The sequence below is a fragment of the Mastomys coucha genome, unplaced genomic scaffold, assembly GCF_008632895.1.
Source record: "Mastomys coucha isolate ucsf_1 unplaced genomic scaffold, UCSF_Mcou_1 pScaffold15, whole genome shotgun sequence".
NCBI lineage: Eukaryota > Metazoa > Chordata > Mammalia > Rodentia > Muridae > Mastomys > Mastomys coucha.
The window spans coordinates 105178086-105201981 of NW_022196897.1; the positions used below are offsets into that span (position 1 = coordinate 105178086).

General features: G+C 47.2%; 1 protein-coding gene across 7 annotated transcripts in view; it reads left to right on the forward strand.

The window, feature by feature from the left end:
- Positions 1 to 23896, forward strand: part of Mapkbp1 (mitogen-activated protein kinase binding protein 1) — a 52954-nt gene that overhangs the window by 22593 nt on the left and 6465 nt on the right. For 3 of the 7 annotated variants that reach the window (XM_031371558.1, XM_031371554.1, XM_031371553.1), the window contains 21 exons: positions 2292 to 2383; positions 13542 to 13604; positions 13868 to 13925; positions 14661 to 14831; positions 15292 to 15429; positions 15621 to 15803; positions 16015 to 16032; positions 16349 to 16509; positions 17612 to 17801; positions 18315 to 18461; positions 18663 to 18841; positions 19699 to 19790; positions 20059 to 20184; positions 20502 to 20572; positions 20707 to 20828; positions 21313 to 21388; positions 21530 to 21641; positions 21955 to 22018; positions 22261 to 22395; positions 22590 to 22726; positions 22917 to 22972. In XM_031371558.1, coding sequence (XP_031227418.1) covers positions 2292 to 2383; positions 13542 to 13604; positions 13868 to 13925; positions 14661 to 14831; positions 15292 to 15429; positions 15621 to 15803; positions 16015 to 16032; positions 16349 to 16509; positions 17612 to 17801; positions 18315 to 18461; positions 18663 to 18841; positions 19699 to 19790; positions 20059 to 20184; positions 20502 to 20572; positions 20707 to 20828; positions 21313 to 21388; positions 21530 to 21641; positions 21955 to 22018; positions 22261 to 22395; positions 22590 to 22726; positions 22917 to 22972 — 2391 coding nt within the window. Of the gene's footprint in view, positions 1 to 2291; positions 2384 to 8622; positions 8728 to 13541; positions 13605 to 13867; positions 13926 to 14660; positions 14832 to 15291; positions 15430 to 15620; positions 15804 to 16014; positions 16033 to 16348; positions 16510 to 17611; positions 17802 to 18314; positions 18462 to 18662; positions 18842 to 19698; positions 19791 to 20058; positions 20185 to 20501; positions 20573 to 20706; positions 20829 to 21312; positions 21389 to 21529; positions 21642 to 21954; positions 22019 to 22260; positions 22396 to 22589; positions 22727 to 22916; positions 22973 to 23896 lie in introns of those variants that run through there. The other 4 variants (XM_031371559.1, XM_031371555.1, XM_031371556.1 and 1 more) reach the window with 4 other exon arrangements.

Sequence of the window (23896 nt, forward strand, 5' to 3'; positions counted from 1 at the left end):
TGTACTTCAGCTTTGTTTGCCTGTACACATACATGTATGTACACACTGGGTCACAATATAAAGCATGTTTCTTACTATGACTAGATCATGGTAAAAAAATGTTTCTTTGCTGGGCAGTGGTGGCGCACGCCTTTAATCCCAGGCTGGCCTTGAACTCAGAAATACGCCTGCCTCTGCCTCCCAAGTCTGAGTTCAAGGCCAGCCTGGTCTACAGAGTGAGTTCCAGGACAGCCAGAGCTACACAGAGAAATCCTGTCTCAAAAAACCAAAAACAAAAAAACAAAAAACAAAAAAATGTTTTTTTTTTTACTATGAATACTAGTCTTTAGGATATGCATAAACCAAACAGAATCTTTCTGCTTTGTCTTGTTGAAAATTGCAAACTAGTTTCAAGATTCTGTATAGAACTGGATTCTCTACCCACAGGACACCTACTCACATTCCTATGAGAGGGAAGGCAGCTGAGAACCAGCAGACTTGGTCTTTAGGACCAACACTGCAGACAGTGTGGGATAGGGAGGTAAGGGATTGTACACACTTGAATCTAAAGGATTTGCTTCGAATTCTATTGGTGTGAAGAGAACTGGAGGTCTGTAGCTCACTGTACTTGGTTTGATGACCTCTGTATTCCACATGGGACATAGTGGCTTCAGCCTCTCCCTCCCTGCCTTCCCCCCCCCCCCCCCCCCCCGTTTCTGGCAGTACGTATAATAGCAATGTTCCTGAACACCCCTTCCTCTGGTACGATTAAGATTAAAGGCTCACTGTCAAGACCCTGGTCTGGGATAACTAAAGGCAGTAGTCTCCAAAGGGTGAGCTTGCACTCTGTAGTCAGTACCAGGTAACTGGAGCCAATGAGGCCTTAGACTGAGAAAAAGAATGGAATGAGGCAGAGAAACTCAGACTATCCAGAATGTCTGGCATAGGCAGGCTAACATCAAATTTAGTGGTGCAGCTGGGCAGTGGATAAGTGAGCAGCATGGAGCCTAGGCTGATGCACTGTAACTAAACCACCCGTGCATAAGCACAGGTTGTAGTTCCTGGTCCTTCTCCCTAAGAAGCGTTACTTTCCCACCTAATTCAATGGCCTTTGCTATTGTTACTGTTATATTTAGTTGTATGCATGTGTGTATATGTGTGTGGTCAGAGGACCTACACAGGACCTCTGGAGCACTTTCAACTCTTCTCTGTTTGAGGGCAGTAAGAGAAGACACACCCAGAACTATCCCAGTTGATTGTGGCTCCCCACTCTAGACGCTGGCCTATCACAGTAGACTCTTTCTGGCCCTGTACATAGTTTACACCACTCCTGGGCCCTCCAAGACTCTCCAGGTCAGCGTTTTCATAGGAGAGGACACTCTATCTACATGGGCTCCTCACCCTAAATCAAGGAAGAACAAGGGCATCCCTGAGGGAAGGCTCATGCAGGAAGTACAGACAGCCCTGGAGGGAGCTAGAGCTGGAGTGACCAGAAAAACTGTGTGACAATTATGAGGTTATAGGGCACTGTGAGTCTCACATGACCTCATCCACAGAAAGACTAGTCAATTAATTTGAGGTTAGTCTTGAGGGGGTTTTGTGGCCTGCAGACAATATGGGACAGCAACACTGTTGATGAAGGTGGGGAATGTCTCATGTGTCATATCTTCTCAGACTCTCCTGGCATTTACACAGGCTTCCCTTTCATCTCTGTGGGAGTTGTGGCTTAATAACAATAATCAGAGTACTGTGAGCATCTGTGATTCGAAAAACACAGCAGTAAGCCCTTCTTAGGCCTCCTAGGCTCCTAGACTTTGAACTGGCAGACACGGGGAGGTGGAGTCCTTTGATGGGATGCAAAGATCAAGGATGTCCGAGTTACCTAATTGATACCTAACATTCTTCTGGCTCTCGGTAGAGAGATCACAGTAGCCTTTGAAGGCTGGAAGGCCAGTGACCTCTTGTCAATCTCATAAACCCCAGGTCCTAGCCTACAGTTAGTGCCTTCTTGCATTGGAAGAATTCTTGTTCCTCTTTGGTCATAAACCTGCACTTTAACCCATGTTTTCTTTCCCATGGTGACAGCAGGTGGAGTGTGATAAATGTAGGCAGCACTCACTACTGGCATTTTCTCATATGGCCAAAGAGGATTTTGGTCAGAACAGAGTCTGAAGAAGTCACAGACTGAATGAGGTTGTAGGGAAATGGTGCTGCAGAGGATGGTTGTAGGAGCCTTGAGCACCTCCTCCAGCCCTACTGTAACTGTAAGCCTGCGGTCTGTAAGGATTCATTTCTCTGTATTGCTCTAACAGGTGACCTTGGAGAAGGTCCTGGGAGTAACAGTATCTGGAGGCAGAGGACTTGCTTGTGATCCCCGATCTGGCTTAGTTGCCTACCCAGCTGGGTAAGTGCTTTTCAGGACATCTTGCTACGTGAAAGCATATTTTTAATTTTTTTAGTAACATTTTATTTGAGAATTTCATACAAGATACTTTGGTCCTATTCACTTTCTTCCCCTACTATTCCCACATCTACTCCACCTTCCTACACGTTTAACTTTGTGCTCTCTCTCTCCGCCTCTTCTCTCCCCCCTCTCTTTTTAAAGACCCATCAAGTCATATTTGTATTGCCCAACTACTCTTGGGTGTGGGGCTTATCCTTGGATGTGGTCACCCTACCAGGGGTCACACCAGTAAAGAAAGCTACCCTCTCCTGGCCGCTGCCAGGTGCCAACAGCTCCTGGGTTAGATGTGGGATTTTTGCCCACTCACCACTTCTCCCCCCTCCCTAGGCCACCCATGTTAGGATTTAGACTGGCTTGAGCTTCCTGAGATCCATGAATGCAGTCACACCTGCAGAAAGTTTGACTGAAGGAAGCTATGGCCTCTGGCTCTGACGATCTGCTCACCCTCTTCTGTGAAGATCCCTGAGCCTTGGGGAGAAGGGTGTGACTTATGATCAATGATCCAGTTGAGGTGGACGGGAGGTTTCTGAAATCTCCTAAGAGAGACATCTAGGTTAGTGTTTTGATGCCATTTCTGTGGAAAAAATGCAGTCTAAGTAAAAATTCTTTATTGGGTGGTATTCTTGCTGCATTCTGTATTGATATTTGGTCATGCCTACCTGTCCACACATACAAGTTTGTATTTGTTGTTGTTGTTGTTTAGGATTCCTAACTTTTTTTTTTTTTTTTTTTTTTTTTTTTTTTTTTTTTTTTTGGCTTTTCGAGGCAGGGTTTCTCTGTGTAGCTCTGGAACTCACTCAGTAGACCAGTCTGGCCTCGAACTCAGAAATCTGCCTGCCTCTGCCTCCCAAGTGCTGGGGTTAAAGGCGTGCACCACCAGTGCCTGGCCCTAACACCATCTTTTTAAAAACTATTTTTTAAAATTTTATGTGTATTAGTGTTTTGCCTACACTCTGTGGACCATATGTGGGCCACATGCCCATGGAGGCCAAAAGAAAGCATCAGATTCCCTGGGACTGGAGTTCCAGATGGTTGTGAGCCACCATATAGGTGTTGGGAATCAAATCCTGGTCATTTGGAAGAGCAGCCAGTGTACTCAACTGCTGAGCCGTCTCTCCAGCCCCAACATCATCTTCTGATCCACGGACAAATAGATCCCTTACCCACTGCTCCACTGCCCACCCCAGCGCCATCTTTAATAACTACCTTCTAGTAGTTTCTAATGACACCAAATATTTAAAATCCCTAACAGGGATGCAGTAGTGCTCACTGCCAGAGTGCTTGCCTATTCTCAAGGCCTCAGTTTGATCCCTAGCAAAATAAATATCCAACTCATGAGCTTTAGTAATTTTCTAGAGTCTGCAGCCATCATCACAGTCAACTTTAGATGTTCCGTATAGTCAGTCATGTGCAATGCTCTATAGTACTAAATACTTGAGAGGCTGTAGCAGGACAGCACTTGACCATAGGAGCTTGAGGTTGTTACTGTTATCGACTCCATAGTTTAGAGAAGAAAACTGTGATTCAAGGTGAAGCAGTTTGTTCAAAATCACATTGCCATTGTTTTTATTGGAGTTCAGGTCCAAGTAGCCTGTCTTTTTTTTTTTTTTTTTGGCGTTTTGAGATAGGGTATTTCTGTCTCTGTTAATTGCCCTGACTGTCCTGGAACTTGCTGTATAAACCAGGCTGGCCTTGAACTCACAGAGGTCCAACTGCTTCTGCCTCTGCCTCCCAAATACTAGGATTTAAAGGTATGCACCACCGTGCCCAGCCAGAGCTCCAACTCTTAAATAGCATGGAGTAGGGAAAAGCCAGATTTTCTGCTCTTTCTCTAAATTATCTACCTGACACTTGAGGATAGTTTATGGACAGATTAGTCTATGCAGGGAGACTTCTGCCCTGGGTTCTGAGTAGGGCATCTCTGGTGTTCTGGGGGCTCTGATGGTGTTTAGTGTCCATAGACAGGGCCCTGTGGCTGTGCTCTGAGCCTTTGAGTATGTGCTTTTCTTTACAGGCTTTTGCAGCGCAGTGTGCTGCCTGCGAATCCTCCTTCTAGTCTAGGGTCTCCTAGGAGACTTCCTGAGTGCTCTTTACTTTGGTTAACCCTAGGCAGTACTCCCAAGCTGTTCACTGAGCTGTGGCTTTCTTAAGATGTTGGTTTCTCCTGTGCAAAGAGCTGCTCTCCATTGTACTCCTAGGGTTCATGGGATCCACTAACGTCTGTGCGTCTGTGCGAGCCCAAGCAGGCTTTCCTCCTTCCTCCTTTGCATAGCACCACCCTCAGCCCCCCGCCCTCCCCCCACCCTGTTCCTGCAGCTCTTGCTGTAGGAGCCAGCTCAGGTATCCTAGAAACAAGAAGAGAAACAAAACTCAACCCTCCCAGAAGCCTAGTAGCAGCTATCAAACCAGAACAAAATTTTCTGAGAGGAAATGAAACAGCACAGTGAAGGGGCAGGGGTAGTCAACACATGTGTCAGGCAGGCAGAGGTGGGTGGATCTGAGTGAACATGGTCTCTGGGTCAAGACCCATCAGTTTTAGTGAATCTTGTTTCTCTTCTCCAAAGATTTTCCTTAGCTATTGTCCCACAGGAAGCCCACCCCTCACCTGTCCTACTTGAAGCTTCCTGTATTAGTTACTTTCTCCTTGCTGTGACAAAATATGTCACAAGATCGGCTTCAAGGTACCCTCAAACTATAAGCAAAAACAACTCCCCTTCCTTCTCAAAGCATGGTAGCAAGAGCATGAGACCACCAGTCACACGGCGCCCATGGTTGGGAGGCAGAGAGGTGGGTGCTGGCGCTCAGCTTGCTTTCTCCTTTCTGTTTGTTTGGCCTCCAACCAACAGAATCATACTGCCCACAATAAGGGCATGTCTTACAATATCAACTAACCCAGTTTAGAAACTCCCTCACAGACATCCATAGAGTTTTGTCTCCTGCACGATTACAGATCTTGTCTCCTATAGGTTATAGATTGTCATTGTACCTTGTCCAGTTGACAGTATTACCCATCACACCCCCCACCTCAGGATGACAGTGTAATCCCCATGTACTCTCTCTGAGGGACCTAGTTTGGTTGAACTCTCTTAGTTGAGCTGGTCTTCACCCTCTCCCGGCCCCCAGCTGGCTTCATAGTTCCTTTGTCTCCTTGGGCTGGTCTTCCTTGCCCTCCCACACCTCGACCGTGAATGCTACCAGCATAACTTGGTGAGAACTCTGAACAGAGCTGCTTTTCAACTACTGGGGTAGGAAGTGCAAAGAGACTGGACCTTTAGAGCAATAAGAGGAAGTGTCTTGCTTTTTCAGTGGAGAAAAGAGGGGAAGTCCTTTCCTGAGTATGCCCATGTTGGAATTTATGCTCAGATCCCAGCATTATCAAACAGTCAGGCGGAGAGCCACAGAATTTTCTCCTAAATTGTAAAGCTGCATTGAAAGACCATATTCCTCCTTACTCTCTGAGACACTGAGCTACATGTGATGTTTGTCAGTGGAGAGACTTGGTGGGCCTGAGAAGCAGATCTTTGAACTTGTTACCTGATGGAATCATGTACAGAGTCACATACTCAACAGTATCCTCTGTCTTACCTCTGTTGTATTTTTCTAACTTTAAGTCATGACTCTGAGTTCTTCCCATAACAATTTGCTAACTGATTTATTTGTTCATTTGGTCAGCAGTTTATTAAACAACCTGCTCTACTTAGACACCAGGGATATATGAGTAAACAGTAGAGACAGGTCACTGATATTGTGGAGTTTAGGAGCAAGAAAAGTGAGCAGACAATAAGTGTGCAAACAAATTAGGGCGCAAGGGAGGACCAGAGGGAGTAGGTACTCTGGGCAGCCAGGGTGATGGAAGAGACAGTACATAAGTAACTGGGAGCTAAGGAGGATGCCAGCGTTAGATTGGGTGGTTGGGGGGGCTGGAGAGATGTTCAGTGGTTCACAGCACTTGCTGCTCTTGTAAAGGACCTGGGTTTTGTTCCTAACACCTGCATAGTGGCTCACAACTGTCTGTACTTCCAGTTCCAAGGAGTCCAGTGCCCTCTTCTGGCTCCTACAGGTTCCAAGGAGGCATGTGGTATATATATGCATACATGTAGGCAAATATTCATAAATGTTAAATTAAAAAATAAAATGAAAAAAGTTAATTCTGTGCTGAGGGCTCAGTGGGGAGTACCTGAACTGATTCTAGTATGACAGAAGACAGCAGTATGTGAGCTTTGATGCTGACGTGGTCCACATGGAGGACATGTCAAGTGCAGAGCCCCCTAGGAAGAGAGGAGGAGCCAGTCAGCTAGTGGCTAATCTAGAATGAGGGAGAAGCTGGGAACTCAGAAAACATTGTTATGACCTGGTTTTTAAATCTTGCTGCTTACAAGGATTTGCCTCTTATTGGGGAAAGAAATGTCTGTGGAGTTGCTGGGGAGATAGCTTTGTCCACATTTAACTAACCTTTTTTCATGTTTGAAAAACATGTTTTCCCATGTTTTTGAGGAGAGGATTGTAAATGTCCCATAAACAGATATTACTGGGTCACATGGCCTGACTCAAGAGGGTTATTTGGAAGGCACTGAATTCTAGGTATCTCAAGAGGACAACAACCAGGGATTCTCCAACTAACACACTAGCCTCTTTCTCTCTTGGAATAATTAAAGCCATAAGATTCCTGTTTTGGAAGCAAAATGTATCATAGTCTAATTCAGCTTCTGGATAACACTAGAACTCATAGTTTGTAGAAAGTATTGTGTGAGATGCTGTACACAGTAGCTTCCTGTCACAAACGCTAACCTCCTGGTAGCCTTTTCCTTGGTACCCTTCCAAAAGCTTGCCAAGTAACTGTGTTAGTTACTTTTGTTATTGCTAAAATAAAATACCTGGCAAAGCAACATCAGGTTTGTTTTGGCTCATACTTGAGAGTATAGTTCAAAACAGAGAGGAGGCTATGGTGACAGGGACGTAAGGTGGCAGGACACATTGTGTCTGTGTTTACACACAGAGATGGATGCTGGCAGTGGCTCATTTTCTCCTTTCGTCCAGGACTCAAGCCCAAGAGATGGTGCCATTTACATTTAGGGTAGGCTTCCTCTCCTTAATTAAACCTTCTTGGAAACATCTCCATAGTCACTCTAAGGGGCATTCATTGCCTGTTACCATGGTGATTCTAAACCTGTCAAGTTGACAAGATAAACTATCACAACTCTACCTCTTATCATCTTATCACTCAAATACATCATTTAAATAACAATATTCCAGCATGACACCTCAGATCTCATTTTCATCTCAGACTTCAGAAATACATTTAGTCTATCTCCAAGCATCCCACAGTCTTTAACAGTCTTACTACTCTTCAGGAATTCAAAGTCCATTGTTAGACTCAAGGCAATCTCTTAACTATGAGCCCCTTTAAAATAAAACAATTTTTATACTTCAAATATAAAAGGCACAGAACAAATGTTCCTGCAAAATAGAAGAATGGAGCAGAGAAAGTATGGACCTCACAGCAAGACCAACACCCAGGAGTGCAGACACCGAGCCTGGAGGCCTCGGCATGTGGGCTCCTGATGGAGTCCCTTGGGCAGCTTGTCTCTTGAGTGCTGCTGTCTGCAGTGTACATAGATTCTGTTGGGTCACCTTCACTCCATGTCTGCTGCTTTTCTCGATGGATATCACTTAGCCTTGGCATCCCCAGTATCCTAGGCTGTTCATTGGAATTTAGGCTTCATTTTCCCAGATCACGCAGCGGTCTCTTTTCAGGACCCTAGCACTGCCACACATTCCTTGCCTTAGTGGCTTCCTGGAACCTTGGTGGAAGCCTCCAGGACCCTCTCACCTTTGCATCTTTTGTTCATACCTGCAAACCCAAGACAAGAGGACCATGCTGGCAGGCTCTTCTACTAGTGTGAGCTTGCCCAGGCCTCCCACCACAGCTGCAGCATCCTCTGGGTGCCTGTGGTTCATCCTGGGAAAACATTTTCCATTATTTGCACTGTTACTGGTCCTTTAGTGGGTGAGGTCTTTCCCTCAGGTTCTTTTGCTAGTGTCCCACGCAGCAGGACATTCTGTAATCATTTTAGCTGCTTTCTCTGCATCCACAACTTAAACTCTCTTAAGTTCCTTTTTTGCCAAACTATGCATTTTCCATACCTTTCTGTCTTACTTGTTTTTCTCTCTCATTGCAGATCTGGATCAGAGCAGTGAGCAGTAAACATGACACAGCCTGAATATTATTAGCATGTCTTGAAATTCTTCTGCAAGACAAACTAGTCTATTATTTTTAAATTCAGGTACAATAAAATTCTCAGGATTTGAGCAAAATGAAGCTAGATTCTTTGCCAAAATGTAGCACAAATAGTGTGGCCCAGTTTCTAAGATAGTCCTCATTCCCCTTGAAACCTCATGAACCAGGCCATGACCACCATATTCTCTCAGTGTTTGATCTTCAAAACTCCCACCAGACTGGTCGAATAAGCTCTGCTTCAGCAACCCAGGGCTTCTCTAGCCCACAGCTCCATACATTCTTCCACATTCCTCAGGCTAACCAGTTCCAAAGACCTATGAGCCATTTAAGTTTCATCATAACAACCCCTTATCCCAGTTTGCTTTATTAGCTACTGTGGCACTTTGAATAAGAATGGCTTCCACCACTGGGCAGTGGTGGTGCACACCTTTAATCCAAGCACTTGGGAGGCAGAGACAGATAGATTTCTGAGTTCAAGACCAGCCTGGTCTACAGAATGAGTTCCAGGACAGCCAGGGCTATATAGAGAAACCCTGTCTCAAAAAACCAAAAAAAAAAAAAAAAGAATGGCTTCCATAGCCTCATATATTTGAATGCTTAGCCACTAGGGAGTGGAACTGTTTGAGATGATTGGGAGGTGTGGTCTTGCTGGAGGCTGTATGTCATTTTGGGTAGACTTTGAGGCCCAGTCTCTCTCTGCCTGTGGATCAGGATGTAGCTCTCTCAACTACTCTCCCAGTGTCATGATGATGATAGACTAACCCTCTGAAGCTGTAAACGAGCCCCAATGAAATGCTTTCTTTTATAAGAGTAGCCTTGGTCATGGTGTCTCTTCACCACCACAGAACAGTGACTACAACAGCTACTCTTCTTGTTGCTGTGACAGAATCCCTGATAAAAGCAGCTTAAAGAAGGAAGCTTATTTTGGGCTTATTTTAGTTGAAGCAGAAGCTCGCCATGGCTGGGAAGTCACGGTGGCAGGAGTGAGGCCCACCATGGCTGGGAAGTCATGGTGGCAGGGGTGTGCAGGTTGCATCAGAGAGGAAACTCCTGCTCAACTTCCTTTCTCCTTTTTATTCAACTCAGGACCTCAGCTTGTGGTTTCATGGCACCTATACCCAGGGTGAGTCTGCCATCCTCAGTTAACCATTTTGGATACTCATAGACATGCTGAGAGGTATGTTAGTATAGTTCTAGGAATGCCTAGGAAGGAGACAGTAAAGCATAGTGAACACCATGCTGTGGTGTGTTCACAGGGTTCTTAAGGCAGATGCTCCTTCTGCTTTATGGATGAGGAGGCTGAGGTTTTCGAAAGTAAACAAGTCCAAGGCCATATAGTGTATTAGCAGGAGGATCTACCTGACCACAGTGATCTTCACTTTTCTACCACTGCATTGCGCTTGGGCTTCAGTGAGTGAGGTATAGCTGTAACATGGGGGGCTATGGACCTGCCTAAAGCTCTAGGTCACAGAGCTCAGGGTTTTCAGCTGAGTTTGGAGGTCTTGCAGTTCGTGACTTAAAGTTCGTGTTTCCTTTCTTTCTCCTTCCTTTCCTTCCTTCCTTCCTTGCTTGCTTCCTTTCTTCCTTCCTCTCTTCCGTCCTTCCTCAGGCTCTCATGTATTCCACACTGGCCTCAAACTCACTATGTAGCCCTTAAACTTCTGATCCTCCTGCCCCCATGTTCTGAGTGTTGAGAATATAGGCATGTACCACCATGCCTGGCTTATTAATGACTTAAAGCTTTATTTATACCTTCCAAAATCCTGAGTACCAGTCTTCTGGGAGCTGGAGACTTAACAGTAAACAACACACAAAAATAGAGTCTTTGCTGAGTTAGAAATGTAGTGCTAGGCACTCCTCACAAAGTACATTATGTAGAAGATGAGAAGTTGCTACATGCTTTGAAGAAGGAGTAGGTGATGGTGGTAAAGTACAGTAAAGAATGTGAGGAGTGACAGTTAAAGGATTAGAGGCTGCCATTGAGTCATGGAAGAACTTTCGTTATACCTCCCTGTGGCCCTTTTGATTTCACTTAGCCTGAAAGAAATCTGAAGACACATTGTTTCTTGTGGAACCTCCTGGGCCTGGCCATGTGTGTGCTGCTCTACTCATGGCTCAGCCTGATTTTCCTTTGGCTTTGTCTCTGGAGGTTGGAGAGTGGTAGGAGATGGCTCCTGTGAGAATGAAGCAAGCCTGGGCCTGTGCAAGGATGGGAATGCCAAGGGCTTGGCACTTCCTGGCACTGGTGTCCCACAGCATGACTCCTAAACTGAGGCCCTAAGGGACTGAGGCCTTACCCTCTCTCTGTAAAGATGAGCAATCTCTCTGTGCCCTCAAGTTCTAAGTTACAGGAGTCAGCCTGTTGGGCCAGCCCAACCCAACAGTCTTTATGTTGATGATTTCAGTGAATATTGCTGCAAGGGCTTCCCCTGCTGAGCAAGGACATTGGAAGTGAAGGGCCAATGACTGATGCCAACTGTGTTCCACCCTCCTCTCCCTAGCTGACTATGTCGCCTGCTGTAAGTTCACTAAGAAAACCAAAGGCTCTTTGAGGCTATGAGAGTAGGCCCTCTTGTTTACTTGGAAGGACATGGGCACAGCTCTTCCATAGAGAAATACATATGTGCGTTTTCTCTCTGAGGGGTTAGTTTCTAGTCTGAATAAATCTGGATAAAACGTTTAAAGGCTTTACCCTGTGTATTTCTATCCCTTCCTTGCTGGAAAATTTCCTGGCATGAGACAAGGGGAGGAAAAGGAGGTGGAGTAGGACTTGCTCATCTACCTGTAGTCAGTCATCTTTCTGCCTGCATTGTACACACACATACACACACACTCACACATACACACACAACGCACACTCATACACACATTCACACACACAGTGTTGTATGAACTTGAACTTAGGAGATGGAGGAAACAGAAGAAATTGTATTTTATGAAGTCTTGAAAGGTTTTGTTGTTTTGTTTTTTAACAGGATCATATGCAGCCCAGGCTGATCTCACACCCACTATGTAGCTGAAGATGACTGAACTCCTGACCCTCCTGCCTCCACCTCCCAAGTGCTGGGATTATATGTGTATGCCACCAGAACAAGTTAAAGGCCACTGTGCTGCTTTAGGGTGACAGTCTTCAGGGAACACTCACAGGCAGGGACCACATTTGGGCCAAAGTTGGTTTCATTATGTCACAGTTAGAGGAAGTCTGTCGCAGAGTGGAAGCCCTTTGCCCTTGTTCATCCACTTCTAGTCAGGAAGCTAGTGGCCCCTAAGGTCAGACTAGCCGCCTTTGTTAGAGCTGAGCCTGTAGAGGGCTCATCACAGGTCAGCACAGATTGGAAGAAGGTTCAGGAAACAGCAGCCACAGAAAACTCTGTGGGTTCTAAGTAGATGATGACAGTCCTAGAGGATATTATTCTACATATAGTGAATTGAATTGTAACTGATGTGTGCTTTCATATACCTGTTTAGAAGTGACAGGATACAAAATTGTCAGAGTCCTTGCTTTTGTCATGTTTGTTTTTAGGGCAAGGTTTTACTTTGTAGCTCAGTCTAGCTCTGAACTCAATATATTGTACATTGCATATTTGAAGAATCAAAACTTCTTTCTGCAGCCTACCAAATGCTCGTATAAACATGGCTTTTGCCATATTTAAGACCCTCCTGACCATGGCGTTTTAAAGGGAGACTCGGAAGATTAGAACTTGAGGTGAAAAGTGAAAAGAGAAAGGAATGGGGCAAAGCGATCAGGAAAAAGTGGGGACAGGGATAAGAGTAAGAAAACCATTGAGGAATGGCTAGTAGGGCAGTTAGTGGTGATGAGACCCAAGACTTGTAATCTGTTGGTGACCTGGAAGTTCTTGACGTTTGGTCCTATCAAAGATCTAGTGTCCCTGGAGAATATGTGGGCTCTGTATATTGGATAGTTGACTGAGCCTGAGATGCCAAGTACGAATTATCAATGTACACCTCTGCCTAGTTTTCCACTGCAGTCTGTGCTCGTTCTTCTTCCACTCTATGGCAGGCAGCCTCCAGGCTTGCTCTTGTCTGCTGTTCCACTGGTAAGAGGTTAGGCAGCTGGACAACAGGCCTAGCGCCTGCTCATAACCAAGGAGCCTCCTGAGAACACTGTCCTGCCCTTGACCTCTAGCTTATTGCTGCTGATTCCTACCATTCAGCTTCCCTCTCCAGAGCTGCTCTGGACAGTCTGTCTGAATTCTATCCCATCTGGAAGCCTTGTCCCCTTCGAGGAAAAGTTGTCTCAGCCCTTTTTTGTGAACTGGGACAAACCTTTACTCGTCTTGTTCTAGTGATCAGAAAACCCTGCTTAGGCCCTGAAGCAGGAATGGCTCAGTTGGAAGCTCTGTAGCCTTTCACAAGTCATTCCCAAGGTCCTCTCAAGCTATCTCTGCTCCCTCTACCTCCAGCTTAGGCCTCCTTACAGTTCTACTCCAGCATAGACCAAGTATTCTTCCTTATTCAATAGGTAGAAGCATACCATCTATAACAGTGGTTAAGACATGGGGCTCCAAGCCTGAGAACCAGTTGCAAGCTGAGGCCTGAGCTGATCAAATCACATTAATTCTTTCATCCTGCATTCATTCCTTGGGATATGTCCAAAGGCTATGGGAAGGCCTCTGTCTTTGCTGTCCTGTGGGGGTATGATCAGAGATGGGACTGACAATCAGCGTCCTGGTGAACAGGCTTCCATGGAGAGCCTTTTTACTCCGTGAATCTGCTAATAGGCCCTTTTAGGTGGAGACTCTGACCTAGATTACCTGTTCCTTCTGCTGGGTGACCAGAAGTCTCAGTGGGCTCTTGAGGAAGCTCTGGTTCACCCTGACATCTCCCTCATCTCCTCAGGTGTGTGGTCGTCCTCTTCAATCCCCGGAAGCACAAACAGCACCACATCCTCAACAGTTCCAGGTGTGTGGGCCTGGCCTCTGGGGCTGTGCAGTGACTGTGGCTAAGGGCCTGGCCTTGGGGGCTGTGTGGTGACTGTGGCCAGGGGCCCCAGGCCCTGGGGCTTGGGACCTGATTTGGCCCTGAGGCCAGATAGGGAAGTGCACATACACTCTTGAGTTTGTGGGTCTTGCCTTTGGAAAATGTGCAGGAAGGATGGAGGAAGGGAGATTGGGGAAGTGGGCACAGTTTACTAGGTTCAACCAAACCTGCCTTGTCTCTTGTAGGAAAACCATTACTGCCCTTGCCTTTTCCCCTGATGGCAAGTACTTGGTCACTGGAGAGGTAAGTGAAGAACAGGGCAGCAATACTGTGGCGTATGGACGCCCTGCCCTCAACCAAAGCCACAGTCCTGTGTCCAGCGAGGCTACTGCCACTCTGGCTTCATGGATTGATACCCTGGTTTCTGCTGTGTCCAAATAGCTGTTCCTAAGTTTTAGTGTGATCAGACTCCCTGGGAGGGCTTTTCAACGTGCTTACAGCTGGGCTTCTACCCCAAAGTTGTTTGATTCTATAACCTTCTTCTAAAAGTAAAACCAAAACAAAAAAAAAATTTTTAATTCATTTATTTATGTGGGGGGACATGGAGATATCAGTCAGGTCATGCAGGTTATGTCAAATGTTTTACATGCTGGAGTCTTCTCTTGCCTCCTTTCCCCCAGGGCTGCTAACAATGTGGGGTAATTAAGAACACATTTTGAAATCCACCATCCTAAAATATTCCTGTCTTCAGATGCCCCCTACTGGGCACACAGGAACACAGCCCTTGGCTTTACAAGGAGGCAGTCGGGATAGATGCCTGCTGCTTACTAGAACCATTCAAGGAGCTTTGACCAGATACAGAGGCAAGGGCTAGTCTCTGCTGACACTGGTGCCCTCAGATCTTTTTTCTGCATCTTTATCTTGCTCTCTCCTGTTGAACATTGGAGAAACAGTGTTTAAAGCTGGGGAAGTGAGAGTGTAAGGAGGCTACACATAACACCTTCCACAGTTTTCACATACCGTTTTGCCTCCCTGCAGAGTGGGCACATGCCTGCCGTGCGAGTTTGGGATGTGGCTGAACGTAGTCAGGTGGCAGAGCTACAGGAGCATAAGTATGGTGTGGCTTGTGTGGCTTTCTCCCCGAGTGCCAAGTACATTGTGTCTGTGGGCTACCAGCATGACATGATTGTCAACGTGTGGGCCTGGAAGGTGAGTGGGCTGGTGCTGGCCTTAGCATCCTCGTGAGTGTTCCCATGTCAGTGGGGGCGGAGGGGGGAGGGGGACTGCTGACTGGAGCAACCTCATTTCCTTCACTGTTTCCAGCTCATCCTTAAACAGCATTTGGGGAGCAAGGGTGTTGCTAGAGGCTTTTCCTGCACATCTGAGGAATTAAACCTTTGAATTCCTTTAGAAAAGAGGGTGGGGTTTTGTTGTTGTAGCTTTTTTTTGTTTTGTTTTGTTTTCTGACCAGTAAATACCAGAAAGGAATAGTTTCGTTTTTTTCTTTTTGTTGTGGTTGTTTTGTTTATTTGTATTTGTTTTTATTATTATTATTTTTTTTTTTGGTTTTTTTGAAGTGGAAATTATTGTGAGCTCTTGTCCATTCCCAGATACTTTCTTCTATCCCCAACAGGCAGAGCTTTGATTCTTCCTTTGACTTTCCCTCCAGAAAAACATTGTAGTAGCCTCCAATAAAGTGTCCAGTCGGGTGACAGCAGTGTCCTTTTCTGAAGACTGCAGCTACTTTGTCACTGCAGGCAACCGGCACATCAAATTCTGGTACCTGGATGACAGTAAAGCCTCAAAGGTGAGGACTGAGGCAGCCTGCCCCGAACAGTGCTCCAGCTAGTGGCCTTTGGCTTGCTTAACAGTCACAGGTTCTGCCTGGACCTGATCCACCTGGCCTAGGAGTCTCAGAGAACACAGGAGTTTATGCTTGCCCTCTTTCTGAGCCCCTCATTTCCAAGGCTAGATGGATGCAGTAGTGTGTCTCCACAGGTGAATGCCACTGTGCCCCTGCTGGGCCGCTCAGGACTGCTGGGGGAGCTGCGGAACAACCTGTTCACTGATGTGGCCTGTGGCAGAGGGAAAAAGGCCGATAGCACTTTCTGCATCACATCGTCGGGGCTACTGTGCGAGTTCAGCGACCGCAGGCTCCTGGACAAATGGGTGGAGCTAAGAGTGAGTGACTCTGGCTCCAGAACAGGGTCTGGCCTTGTCTCAAATCAGGGGAGAACTGACCTTGGGGCTGTAGACCCGGCTGGGCCTTTGTGCATGCTGAAGGGTGGGGACTGCAGGAGAAGCGGCAGAGCAGGGCAGTCCCAGGGATCCTGCATAACCACCTGCCCTTGCTCTTTCTCACCTCTCTTCCCTGCTCTCCTCTCCTGCTCAGAACACAGACAGCTTCACAGTAAGTGCTTCTAGGTCTCCTCTTCCTCATGCTATTGCTTCCTCTTCATTGGGGTTTTCCTACCTTCCAATCTTAGTCCCTCTGATGGCCTAGAACAGTCCCTTGATTTTTTTACCCCACCTCCCAAATGTGCAGGGCTACATGCCCTTTGACCCTGTGCTGCTGGAGGGAGGGTATTTCTAGATGACAACTGAGGGGTTACCCAGACCTTGGCCTGGCTCTCTTTTTGTAAGTGAGTGCCGCTGAGGGCTTGGGAAGGATTAAACCAAGCTAACTAGGAAGATGGCCCTTACTTACCGAGCTCCTCTGCCCACAGACCACTGTAGCCCACTGCATCTCTGTAAGCCAAGAGTATATCTTCTGTGGCTGTGCTGATGGTACGGTGCGCCTTTTCAATCCTTCCAACCTGCACTTCCTCAGTACCCTACCCAGACCCCATGCCCTTGGAACAGATGTCGCCAGCATCACTGAGGCCAGGTGAGCGGTATGGGGCCCACTGTCCCATTCAGAGCTTCAGTCAGTGCTTCAGGGAACAGAGTGAAGAGTGTGAGGTGCCCAAAGATCCCCTTTGTAGACAGAAATCTGGGTTTCTTGGTACTTGTCAGAATCAAGGAGATTAAATAGTACAGAGGGCCATGGAATGTCTCAGTAAGTGAGTGTTGGGAGGGATGTGTAAAATCTGGACACATCTTAGGTGGTTTTAAGAATGACTCAAGCAGCCGGGCAGTGGTGGCACATACCTTTAATCCCAGCACTCGGAAGGCAGAGGCAGGCGGATTTCTGACTTCGAGGCCAGCCTGGTCTACAGAGTGAGTACCAGGACAGGACAGCCAGGGATATACAGAGAATCCCTGTCTCGAAAAACCAAAAAAAAAAAAAAAAAAAGAATGACTCAAGGGATTGAAGTCTTCCTTCTGGTAGGTTGATGCCAGGAAATAGGTTCAGTTTTACAATTGAATATCTTGATAATCTGTAAGCACCAGAAAGATAAAATGTGTTATGGTAAAGATACAGAAAGACACAGTCACGAATCATGCTAGAAGGGAAAGGGTGATGTGTGGTCATATTTATGGTTTGGTAAGTGTCCTCAGTAGAAGATGAGGAGGAGGAGGAAGAAGAGGAGGAAGAGGAAGAAGAAGAGGAGGAGAAGAAAGAGGAGGAGGGGAAGAGGAAGAGGAACAGGAGGAGGAGGAGGACAAAGAGGAAGAGGAAGAGGAGATGTTGAGGTGCTGGAGATAGTACTCAGGGCCTTGCTTGTTAGATAAATGCTCTACCACTAAGCTATATTCCAAACCTTATTTTGGTGGTATGTATGATAGTCTTGTTTTGATCTCTGTGCAGAAATACTCATAGAACCATCTAGATTTTGTTGTGCTCCATTGTAACCACAGAATTGCCTTGTTTGGTATTGGTGGTCTATGAATTTGTTAGCATTTCTTTGCCCAGCAGAGTGTGCTCCTGAATTGGATCTCGAGGGACTTTTGAATTCTCAGTTGTACTTCCAAATCTGTAGGACTGGAGACAGTGTCCTGTGCTCCATTCCTTCCTTTGTGGTGACTTTCTGTCCTCTCTCCCACAGTCGCCTCTTTTCTGGAGGGGCCAATGCAAGGTACCCAGACACCATTGCCTTGACCTTTGATCCAACTAATCAGTGGCTATCTTGTGTATACAACGACCACAGCATCTATGTTTGGGATGTGAGGGACCCCAAGAAAGTGGGGAAGGTGTACTCAGCTCTGTATCATTCCTCCTGTGTCTGGAGTGTGGAGGTATGTTGGATGGGTTTGCTGGAATTCCATTGTGAGAATAGAAAGTAGAGAACACCACGTACAGCCCTAGGGTCCCGCCTCTCTGCTTTCAATGGCTTCCCTGCCATAGATTCTAGAGCTTGAGTGTAAATGTTAGTGCCCGTGCATCTCAGCCTTCTTGTGTGTCTCTGCCTAGCTTGAGTTTTGTCTTATCCTGGGCTCAGGGATCTTGGACAAGTTACCTGACTAAGCCTTAGATTCCTTAACTGTAAAGTGAATTACCAGATTTTCTCAATTGTTCTAACAATGAGATGAAATAATGTAATTGAGAGATTATGGCACACAGGAGGAGCTGGGAAAATGGGATTTTTCTTACTGTGTGCGTATATAACAGTAATATCTTGTTTTCTTACTAAATGTCAGACAAATGGCTAAGTCTTAGCATTCTGCCTTGGATTTCATTCCCCTTTCCATCTTCTTGAGTAAACAAAAGTCCCAAAACAGAAGTCTAATTCTCTCCCTCTATCCATTCAGGTCTACCCTGAGATAAAGGACAGTAATCAGGCCTGTCTGCCCCCCAGTTCCTTTATTACTTGCTCCTCAGACAACACCATCCGCCTATGGAACACAGAGAGCTCTGGGGTACATGGCTCTACCCTGCACCGTAACATCCTCAGCAATGTGAGCCTCCTGTTTCATACTTAGTGCCCCCATGCTTATATACTTTGACCTTGTTTTCAGGGACTGGCTCCCCGAATCTTGATCTTTCAGCTTTTATTTGGCTGGACTCTATGAGCCAAGGGTTGATTTTACCCAGCATCCCTCTGTGCTTGCAGCCATCCTGCTGGAATTGCCTGAGCTGTCTCTTTTCACCTTTCCCAGCAGGATCTCATTAAGATCATCTATGTGGACGGGAACACTCAGGCTTTGTTGGACACTGAACTGCCTGGAGGAGACAAAACTGATGGGTCCCTGATGGATCCCCGAGTAGGCATCCGTTCCGTGTGTATCAGCCCCAATGGACAACACTTAGCTTCGGGAGACCGCATGGGGACACTTAGGTAATGTCAGGTTCTGAGCTAGGTACTGACGGCCTCTCATGGTGGCTGTGGTAGCTATCCTCAAGGGCAGGATTTAGGAGGGCTTGTCTCCCCCCAAAACCTTAGAAACAAAATATTTATCCCATAAAATGGAAAGAATGAGCTTATAGTGGTGAGCTCAGAAAAGGCCATCTCACATATGTAGCACAGCTATCAGTCGCAGATTGATCGGCATGAGGAAGCTCAAGATATGGGGTTCTAAGAAGGACATAATATTGTTTCTGTGGCATTCGTGAAAAAAAAATGCGCCGGGCGGTGGTGGTGCACGCCTTTAATCCCAGCACTTGGGAGGCAGAGGCAGGCGGATTTCTGAGTTCGAGGCCAGCCTGGTCTACAAAGTGAGTTCCAGGACAGCCAGGGCTATACAGAGAAATCTTGTCTCGAAAAAAAAAAAAAATGCATGTAACCTCTCATGAGGTACATACAACAGAGTAACCGTCAGTGTTCTTCAGAAATATTAAGGTCGTAGAAGATAAGGAAGAATGGAAAAACTACCACAGGCTACAGGAAACTAAAGAGGAGTGATAGTTAAATGCCATTTTGCACTCTTTAAGACCCTGGATCAAGTAAGGACATATGGAAAAAATAATAACATGTTAATAAGATACCTAGTTAATAATATGTAAATGCTCTGGCTCTGATAATGTGCTGTTGTTATGCATGTTAGTTAAGAATTGGGAAAGGGAAATATAGAGCACCTGTAGTGTTTGAAGTTTTTCTTAAAGCTTAAAACCATTTGTTTAAAGGTGGGGAGAGGATGTAACAAAAGAAGGAGGTCTTTCCTCTCTCAGCCCGGCAATGGCGTCTCTTATTTGTAGGGTACATGAACTGCAGTCCCTGAGCGAGATGCTGAAAGTGGAGGCTCATGACTCTGAGATCTTATGCCTGGAGTACTCTAAGCCAGACACAGGTAAGGTCTAGCCCATGCCTCAGCAGGGTCTAGCTCTGGCACAGCCCCTCCTGTCCTGCCAGTGCTACCTTATACCTGCCTTGGCTTCTGATAATCTTGGGTCCTGTATTCATTGAGATTCTTTGATCTTTACAGGATTTTAAGAGCTCTGTCCCTGTTCTGTGGTTCATGTAGCTTTAGGGAGATAAGGCTCTGTCCACTTGGGGCTCTTTTCCGGGCATCACTAAGGGCCAGCTTAATGTGCACTGATGAGGTTCTTCCAACTCAGGTTTGAAACTGCTGGCATCGGCGAGCCGGGATCGTCTGATCCACGTGCTGGATGCTGGGCGGGAATATAGTCTACAGCAGACACTGGACGAGCATTCATCCTCCATCACTGCTGTCAAGTTTGCAGGTGGGGACCGGGCAGTTGAAGCTCTACATTCCTCTACCTACCACCTCCCTATATATTTATGAGAAGAGTCTGCTGGGAAGGATTGGGAGGTACCCAGGAGTCATGAGGTTAGGTAGGAAGACAAGTAGAATATAGACTTCTAGTCTAGGGGACCCTGAGCCAGACTGAAGGCTGAGAGGGGGCATGGGTTTTGTGGGATGCGCTCTGTTTTATTTGGTTGGTCCACCATATAGAGTAGCTCCATTGGGAAAAACAAGGGAAGGCAGGAGAAAGGCTGCCTTCATATGGAGGAAGCAGCCTGGCTCCTGTCCCCACAGCCAGTGATGGGCAAGTGCGAATGATCAGCTGTGGCGCAGACAAGAGCATTTACTTCCGAACTGCACAGAAGGTAAGGGCACTAAGTGTCCCCCAACATGGCAGGGGTGGGAACGGGTTTCAGGTTACAGGAGGTGAATGGAGAAGTGAGCCCTGTGACCTGGTGATGCATTTGGATGTGGTCTGCCCCTGCACTCCCTACTGCAGTCTGGAGAAGGAGTACAGTTTACACGAACACACCATGTGGTACGCAAGACAACCCTCTATGATATGGATGTGGAGCCCAGCTGGAAGTACACAGCCATTGGCTGCCAGGACCGAAATATCCGGTAGGCATTCCCTTCTCAGACTTGTTTATTTTGTGGGGAGAGGATGTGCTCCTGCCACAGTGAGCAAATGTGGTCAGCACTAGCTTCAGGAGTGGTTTTTTTGCTTACCAGGACATGGGTCCTGCAGATCAGACTTAAGCCTTCAGGCCTGGCAGCAAGTGCCTTTACCCTCTGAGCTATTTTACTGGCCTCCACTTGTCCGACTTTTGTACCACATTCCTCTGTGTAGCTAAGTCCTCAAGTCTGCCTTTTTGTCCAGGCTTTCAAGCCTCTTTGAGGCAGCAAAGTTCTCTGCCTTGCCTGAGAGAATAGGCCTCGCCTGAGAGTAGGCCTCGCTTGAGAGAGTAGGCCTCGCGGTGAGGGGGAGCAAGCGAGAGAGCGAGCAAGCTCCGGGACAAATGGGAAGTGAGTGCTGCTGCTTCTAGCTGTGCTCTTGTGCTCTGTCCTCAGGCTGCTGTGAACATATGCCTTCCTTCCCTTACAGGATCTTTAACATTAGCAGCGGGAAGCAGAAAAAGCTGTTTAAAGGGTCACAGGGTGAAGATGGCACTCTCATTAAAGTGAGCACCCCAGTGGGGCTAGCAGAGCCTGCTGCCTGCCCTGCCCTGCCCTGCCCTGCCCTGCCCTGCTGCTGGGCAGCTTGGGGTCAGTGCTAAGCGAGGAGGGATGCCGCTCCCCTACTCTTGCCTCTATGTCCCCAGGTGCAGACAGACCCCTCAGGGATCTACATTGCCACCAGCTGTTCCGATAAGAATCTCTCCATTTTTGACTTCTCCTCAGGCGAGTGTGTGGCCACCATGTTCGGTCACTCAGGTGAGTGTAGCAGCCACATCCCTATTTGGAATTGTACTTTTGTCCCTTGTCTATTGCCACACCACAATTCTGCCCATACTCTGGGAGGGATCAACTGACTGAAGCAAGGGTAGAAAGCCCTGTAGCAGAAGGGGGCAGTGTGGTTGGTACCTTTCCCCTCTCCCACATCCAGACTCAAAGCACAAAGCCTACGTGAGGATAGAACCCAACTCTCCCTCCCCTGCAGGCAGTACCCATCCCCATGGCTGGAGCACGCAGGAATTTGGTTAGGTCTTTGTGGCAGGACATGGACCATATACTTTACTCTTTACAGAGATTGTCACCGGCATGAAATTTAGTAATGACTGCAAACATCTCATCTCCGTGTCGGGGGACAGGTGAGCAGAAGCTAACTTCCCTGAGACAGATTCTTTTCTGTGCCCCCCTGTCCCTCCTCTCACTTCCTCTCATGGCGTCTCTGGGAAGTAGGTCTGAAGAGGGATTTTTCTTGGTGGGGCCTGACCTGGTAGTGGATGGTGGCCTGGATTGCCTTGCCAATTCATGGGAAGTGGGGATAAATGGTGTTGCCACCCCCAGAGTCCTTCCCTGCCCCTTATCCAATGCTGTGGCTCCACCCTAGCTGCATATTTGTTTGGCGTCTGAGCTCTGAGATGACCATCAGCATGAGGCAGCGCCTGGCTGAGTTGCGCCAGCGCCAGCGAGGAATCAAGCAGCAAGGGCCAACCTCTCCCCAAAGGGCTTCTGGAGTCAAACAGTAAGTGGGCCAGAGATGGGCTCTGCGCACTGTTGTCCACATGATGTGCAATCTCCCTGCACCACCTCATGTAGAACGTACTGTTCAGCAGCTCCTGGAATCCCAAGACCTGCCTTCTCATGCACAAGCCTATCACTGTTGGCTTCTGGCCCAGTGAGTCTTCTCTTCCATGACCTTTCTTGTCTTGGACTCAGGCACCATGCTCCAGTAGTACCCCCTTCTGCACCAGCTCTTTCCTCAGACAGTGACAAGGAGGGAGAAGATGAGGGTACTGAAGAAGAAGAACTGCCAGCTCTGCCCATCCTTGGCAAGAACACCAAGAAAGAACTAGGTTTGTGGCAGTTAGGTATAAAGCAGACAGGCACTAGCTGGTGTGGTGACTAGGCCAGCCCCATCTGGACCATGGGATAAGGAGGCTGGGCCATAACAATGATCATATGGGGGATGAGGATGTTCTGGGCTCCTGGTCCCAGAGGTGGAAAGGTAGGGAACACGCCTTCTGACTGCCTATTTCTGTCTAGCCTCAGGCTCTAGTCCAGCCTTGCTCCGAAGCCTGTCCCACTGGGAAATGAGTCGGGTAAGTGCCATCACTGACATCTGCTTCCAAGATTATTAGATGTGAGGGAGTAGCAACAGAGCCCTTTGTGCCCTTGTGAGGCATTTGGGTACAGGACCTGTCTACATGCTCCATTCCTGTTTCCAAGGAAGGCCTTATCATTGAGGTCAAGCAGCTGCTCTAGTTGGGGGTTAAGGGAGCATCAGTCTTTCCTTCTTGTATCAGGTGAGGTTGCCCCCACTAGAGGAGGGGTCCACCTCCTCATCTGCCAGGAGCCTGGGAGAAAAACCATTCAAGAGTAGCTTGGTTTTGTTTTGAGTCAGGATCTCACTATGCAGCCCTGGCTGACCTGGAACTCATGGAAGAAATGCCTTGCCACCACACTGTGCTTAAACCAGACCAAACCACAGCAGTAACAAACAAGCACCATGCAGTGAGGAGTGATGGTGTGAGTCACATGTCAGAGCAATAGCCCAACGAAAGCAAGGCTCCAGCAAGGAGAAATCTGGGGAGCTCTAGTTCTGAAGACCCCAATGAGGAAGTTAGTTCAGAGCAGTCAGAGGTAAAGGCTGCAGGAATGAATACCTGTTGCCGAGTGCCAGAGAAGGAGAGACATTTTCAGCAAGCCCCAAAGCAGCCAACCCTCACACGTCCCAAGTTGGGCTTTTGAGTCTAGTTGTTGGTAGCAGCCTCACAGAGTGGCCACGCCGGTATGTGTGTGTCTCAGACCCTCATTGTTGGTTTGGCCTTAGTGCTGAGATGGGACTCTGGGTTCCGTTGGGTATCTTCAGAGAACAGAATTATTTAGAGTCCTAGCTCTAGACTGTAAAGGCAGAAACTAAAGCGTTCCTATTATGAGGTCTAGAATGTAGCTCCGAGTATACACTTTAGCGCTAACCTCGCCTGCAGGCCACTTAAGGTCCCACATAGACTTGGGCTAGTCAC